The 6,759-nt window shown below is 45.2% G+C and overlaps 1 protein-coding gene across 2 annotated transcripts in view; it reads right to left on the reverse strand.

Moving 5' to 3' along the window:
• Window positions 1–4,193, reverse strand: part of LOC128850264 (secretory carrier-associated membrane protein 1-like) — a 109,290-nt gene extending 105,097 nt beyond the window's left edge. For both annotated transcript variants that reach the window (XM_054053273.1, XM_054053272.1), the window contains exon 1: window positions 4,137–4,193. In XM_054053273.1, coding sequence (XP_053909248.1) covers window positions 4,137–4,193 — 57 coding nt within the window. The remainder of the gene's footprint in view (window positions 1–4,136) is intronic.
• Between the last annotated feature and the right edge of the window lie 2,566 nt (window positions 4,194–6,759).

Here is a 6,759-nt window from a genome sequence, read left to right on the forward strand (position 1 = left end):
TAGCAGAATTGCCAATGCACTATTACCTTCAGCATCAGATCTTTAGCTTTTATTTTCCATCTGGTTTGGCAGGAAATATATTTGTGCTCATGTGAGTGAGATTAAGTGTAATATCCAAATTATAACCGGAACTACATCTGTACTAAAGTTAAGCTCTGACATATACTTAGTTCTGTTAACTCAAGCAATCCTGTGACCTCAGTGGGAGCAATTCAGGTGTCTAATGCCATTTTTTGATATCTTGGAGCATCTCAGACATGCACACAAGAACAGCCATGACAGAACTACAGAAATCCCATGGGTTTTGGGGGGCAACAACTCAAAGATAACCACTGTTTGGATACCTAATCCCAAAGAAACTACTCACATAATTAACATTACATACATGTGAGGGGTTTCCATGATTGCATCCTTCCACACTGTAACTGAACAAGACAGATTTAGGGATTCTGTTCAAATCTTCATCTATATCACTTAGTGGTTTTTTACCTGAAGGTCACCGTTCACATGTAAACACAAATCTATTTAATTTTCAGTCCTATCGCAATTTCTATAGTATCAAATACCTGCACCTGCTCAAAGCTCAAATCACATCAGAGAAACTGACACAACAGAATTCACAGAATCCACTTTCTAAAGTCCCGATTCCACAGTCACTCAGAAGCAACTGTTTCATGTCATGCTTGAATGCCTGTAACAACCAGCCCTCCAAAACTTTTACAGTCTGTCAGCCAAGCCACAAAGGCCTGTGAAATTCATAACTCTAAAAAAAAAAAAAAAACCAAAAAAACCCCAACTTTATTCTCTTAGTAGTAGCTTTCACTTATAAAAGAAAAAAAACCAACACATTTTTAGAGGAGATGAATCACTGAATTGTTTAGAGTAAGTGAAACTTACACTGGATCTCAAGAGACTGCAGTTTAAGAACATTTGTACCCATATCATTTCCCAAGATGGAAGACTACAACTATCCCCTGTCCTATGACTTACAAAACAACCAACCACACCTTACAAAAAGCAAACAAAAAAAAACCAAAAAACCAAACACACACATATCAAGTAGACAGCTACGCAGGAAAAGGTTTAAGTTGATTTTAGAAATTCAGCTTTGTAAATTTATGTCATATTAGTTTAGTATATTCAAGAATAAACTATCAGGGCCTTAAGGATGTCCAAACCTCTCCTATGTGGTCAAACTTGCCTCATCAACTAAGGACTTGCCTGGTCATCATGGGACTATTGGCCAACCCTGGTTACTTTTGCTGGACCTGATCCTGTTCCCAACTTGACTTTCTAACTTGGGCTTGGATCTGCCTCCTCACTATGGACTTGTCTAACACTCTGGATATATGGCTCAATACAGTTACCACCACTGGACCTGCTCTGCTAACCCCGCTTGGATGCTGTGGGACTGCACCATCTACCAATAAGAACTTTACCAAGAGTGAATTCATGCTCACAAGCCATGACAAGTGTTTCTCAGTGAAAAGAATAATAATAATAATAATAAAGTTTTCATTATTAGCCCGTTTCCATCTATGATACTTGAGGTTACACCAATGTGTATTTCAGCACAATGCTACTACACCAAATTATAGCAACATTATCACATCTTCATTTGAATGGTACATGGATATATTTTGTTCTGCACAACTGTAACATGATTGAAAGCTTTTTAACTTTAGAGTGTTACTTATCTGTCTGTTTCATTACCTCTTGTCTTTCAAACCAAACACATCTTGGTTTGGTTGGTACACTATGCAGAGGACAGATATTTACAGGGGAATACTATGACTTCAAAAACATATCAGCCTTTGGGTTCAGTTCAGGAGAGTTTTTTTTGCCCTTTTTTAAAAAAAAAAAAACCAAACAATAAAACAAACTACTACTAAAAAAAAGAAAACCAGAGGTTAAGTAGCCACTGTTTTAAAATCAACAATGTTTTATGATCAATCCAAGCATGTAAATACTTGAAACAAGAAATCCTATTTTACAAATTAAATTCCTTTACTTCCAGGAGACAGCAAAACAGAAACAATTAAATTTTAAATTTCCAAAAGAATTAACTACTCAAAATACTGAACAAACTAGATGCTTCTGTTTTACCTTTATCTTCCCAGAGAATATTTTTTTTTATTTAACATCAAATAAGAATCTCTGCTGTAATCTTTTTAATAAAAGGCATGAGAATAGTCACAAGAAAGCTCACAAGTAGATCACAAACAATTAGTAAAAGCAAAATATTTAAGAAAAGGCAGGATCTATTTTTAGACCTTGGCAATAACTCTTCCGCATGATAATAGAATCATAGAATCACCAGGTTGGAAAGGACCCACTGGATCATCGAGTCCAACCATTCATGACAATCCATAAACCATGCCCCTCAGCACCTCATCCACCTGTCCTTTAAACACCTCCAGGGAAGGTGACTAGACCACCTCCCTGGGCAGCCTGTTCCAGTGCCCAATGACACTTTCCGTGAAAAATTTTTTCCCGATGTCCAGTCTGAACCTCCCCTGGCAGAGCTTCAGGCCATTCCCCCTTGTCCTGTCCTCAGTCACTTGGGAGAAGAGGCCAGCTCCCTCCTCTCCACAACCTCCTTCCAGGTAGTTGTAGAGAGTAATAAGGTCTCCCCTCAGCCTCCTCTTCTCCAGGCTAAACAACCCCAGCTCTCTCAGCCGCTCCTCATAAGACTTGTTCTCCAGCCCCCTCACCAGCTTCGTTGCTCTTCTCTGGACACGCTCCAGAGCCTCAACATCCTTCTTGTGGTGAGGGGCCCAGAAATGAACACAGTACTCAAGGTGCGGTCTCACCAGTGTCCGAGTACAGAGGGAGAATAACCTCCCTGGACCTGCTGGTGACCCCATTTCTGATACAAGCCAAGATGCCATTGGCCTTCTTGGCCACCTGGGCACACTGCTGGCTCACCTTCATGATGCCACCCTCTCCTTTCTTTGCCATAATAGTTTGTGATTTTACACAAGCGAAGGAAATGGCTTCAAACGTAAGGAAAATAACTGATCTCATCAGACATAAAATTATCAAGCACAAATTAAATATGAATAGATTTGAATAAGATGTTCAAACAATATGACTTAGATTGTCAGGGTCCATCTGGAACTACTGGTTCTATGCATAAAGTATTTTAAAACACACAGTCAAATAAAACTGAAATGCAAACAGACATTGACACCCACTAATTCCAAAGTTATGCCAATGGCATGACAATCAAGGTTTGGCTTATACATGAGGCCGCCTTTCCCTTCAAGTAAATGTGCGGATGAGTAAAGGTGCGCAAGATCACCTTCTATGGGCAGTGGGACGAGACAGAAGCCAGAAGAGATTGAGGGATGTAAAACAATGCCTGCAAAACAAGGAAAAGCACATGGCTTTCCTAAAATAACTTCTACAAGTAAAAGAAATCCAGAGCCACGTTTAACAAAGAGCTTCAAGTTATAGAGCAGTTGTTATAGAGTCCTTTTATTAAGATGCATTGCAGATAAGAATTAGAGTAGGGATTTTGCCTGACAGTCTACTCCAATTTCTCATCAAGGAAAAACTACTGCACTTTAAGCAACATCTTCAATGTTGCCTGTTCAATGTCTTTATCAATGACCTGGATGAAGGCATTGAATGCAAGTTTGCGGATGACACTAAGCTGGGTGGAAGTGTGGATCTGCTGGAGGGTAGGGAGGCTCTGCAAAAAGGATCTTAACAGGCCGGACCGCTGGGCTGAGGCCAATGGCATGAGGTTCAACAAGGCCAATTGCCGGGTCCTGCACTTGGGGCACAACAACCCTATACAGTGCTACAGACTGGGGGAAGAGTGGCTGGAGAGCTGCACAGAGGAGAAGGACCTGGGGGTAATGGTTGACAGCCGACTGAACATGAGCCAGCAGTGTGCCTGCTACTTATCCTATAATCCCCCTCAGAACCGTCGCGCCCCAAGTCCCGCGGAAGACAGGCACCGCGATCGGCGCCTGCCAGCCCCCTCAAGGCCAGCGCTACCCCCCTCCCGCACACAACGGGACTAGTGCCCCTCCCTCCCCCGGAACGCCCGCGGCTCCACACAGTCCACTCTGCCCCAACCGCAACACTAAGGAAGGGTCGCGGCCGGCCGCCGCCCGCATCCTCACCTTGAAGGGGTTGTTGATGTCCGGATCAGCAAAGGGATTGCTGTCGAAGTCCGACATGACAGAGGCAGGCAAGCACTACGATCAGCGAACAGCAGCTCTTTCCTGCAGCGCGCGCACCTACACCCCACACTCACTGGCTCGCAGACTTCCACTAACCACTGCAATCCAAGCCCGACCAGCCACAGAGCACCGACCTCCCAAAATGGCTGACCCGGAAGTGAGGTTGCGGGGCGGAAAGGCTCTGGAAGGGAGAGGGAGCACTCCCTCCTGGGGTAGACAGGAGGTAGGCTGGGAGAGAGCAGGGCTTGGAAGAGCCCATTTCTGGGACAGGGAGGGAGGAGAGCTGGAAGAGCCCATTCCTGGGGGAAGGGGCTATGAGGGTTGGAGATCTGTTGTGGTGGGGACTCTTTGGCGCCTGTCGCCCTCACTGCACCTCCCGAGCTGATGGGGGACAACGAGGTACTCTGTCCCACTGCCCTTGTTTGTCAGCACTAGCCCAGAGGGGGAGGCCCAGTGGGGCAGCTAAGGAAGTGTGTGTGTATGTTGCCAATGGCCATGGTGGAAGTGAGGTGCCTGCCCTCAGAGAGCGGCACTCAGCTGGGCAGGTCTGAGAAGCTGGCTCGGCCAGGGTAGCCCCCATTTCTTAACCCTCTCTTGGGGCTACTTGGTACCATGTGGATGGCACCCAAAGAGAAGAGGTGCATGGTCTCTCTTTTCCTCTATCCCTGCTCCTCATAATGTGTGACCCAGGACAACCTGTCTTGTCTGGAAAGTGAAATGCACATGCGAAGGTAATGAGAAAGCTTTCATATTTGAGGCTTATTTGGTAAAACACAAATTTACTCCCTTATTCCCTTCTCCTGATGGCATCATAAATAGCGTGCCAACTATATGGCTTCTCAGATGTCTTGTACAAAGATTCGATAAGGGCTGTAGGTAGGGTATGGCTTTGAACCATGGTCACAAAATCCTGCTTAAGTTGGTTGACACATTGAAAGGGCTTCCTGGTGTGAGAAACACTTATTCACTGGTAAAATATTGAAAAGGACAAATGTGGATGATGACCTTGAATTGTTCGACATGTCCTTGAGCAGTAAGGAGTGAGGAAGCAGGGTGTGGCAGACCAAAAAAGGAAAGAGAAAGCACCAATTAGCAGCAAGCTCGAGGCGCGTGAAACTAAGGCTTTAACCTATCAGCAAGTGGCTGGGGGTGCGTGGACGGGCACGTGAACAGCAGCGAAGGTATATAATGTTGGTACTTGCAATAAAGGTCTTGGATCAACCCCGCGCCAAGATTCCAGGAATCAATCCCTGCAAATGGCGTCCCAACGTGGGGCAAGCAGCCGGCAGGGAGTCCAGCTGAACGAGTCAATCAGCGGAGGAGCTGACAGACCCGGGTCTCAATCACATGAAAGGTGAGCAGCTGGAAACGTTTTTAAAATGGGGGCACAAATGTCCTTAGAAGTCTGTTTTAAGATTATTAATGAAGATGCTAGAAAAGCAGGGCATTGAATGTGAAGAGTATACTATGAAACTATTGCTGACGTGGCTTAAATCGCACGGGGTCCCGGCAGAAATTGAGACTGCTTTTGAGGTAGAGGCTTGGGAAGCGGCAGGACAGTTGGTTTGGGATGCCGCTTCTCGCGGTCATTACATCGCAGCGGAAATAATGACTACTTGGCGCCTCGTAGTAGACTCGTTAAGGCAAATCAAGGCCGACAAAGAAGCTGGGGCAGCAGATGAGCCCCTGGCTGGGGCTGCTGGTGCTCCTGGAGCTCCTGTCGTTAAACCGAAAGCGCAGGACAAAAGGAGTCTAGAAAGCCTTTTAAGAAACGTTCCTGAAGTAAAGGAGCCCACAGAAGAAGGCAGGCCGGAGATGCCTGGCCCAGCGAGGGCGCCGGTAGCCTTCCAAATAGACTTTAATCTGGCAAATCACTGGCGTCGAATACGGGAACAGGCAGTGGCAGATGGGGAGCTCGAATCGATGATAGGAACTTTCCCGGTTATACTCTGGGACGGAGCTCTAAATGAGTGGCAACCCCTGAATTAAGAAATGATAAAAGAGTTGAGGAAAACAGTAATGCAACACGGCTTAACCGCGCCCTTTGCTCAAAGCCTATTGCAAAATGTTTTGCTGGGACAAAATATTAACCCCTTATGATCGTCGAGCAATAGCAGACTTTATCTTGACACCGACACAACGATTATTGTGGGAATCACATTGGAAAGATCTCTGTGACCATGCGGCTCTCCCAAATTTGGACAGAGCAGCAGGGGACCCGTTATTGGGAGAAAATATCCCACAGTTAATGGGAATACACCCTGTTAACGACCCTCAATTGCAAGCGTGACTCGTCCCATAAATATTAAGACAGTCTGCTACTCTGGCATATCAGGCTATGATAAAGGTACCAGAGACTGGAAAGACAGTAAAATCGTTTACTAGTATAAAACAGGGCGCTACAGAGTTGTATATGGCTTTTATTGATCGGTTGCAAGATGCAGTTAATAAGCAAGTAGAAAATAATGAGGCCAAAGAGGTGCTCCTCTTAAAACTAGCCGTGGAGAATGCAAATGAGGACTGTAGGAAAGCGTTACCAAATGTCTGAGCCGATAGAGGGTTT

This window comes from Cuculus canorus, chromosome W, assembly GCF_017976375.1.
Source record: "Cuculus canorus isolate bCucCan1 chromosome W, bCucCan1.pri, whole genome shotgun sequence".
Classification (NCBI taxonomy): Eukaryota; Metazoa; Chordata; class Aves; order Cuculiformes; family Cuculidae; genus Cuculus; species Cuculus canorus.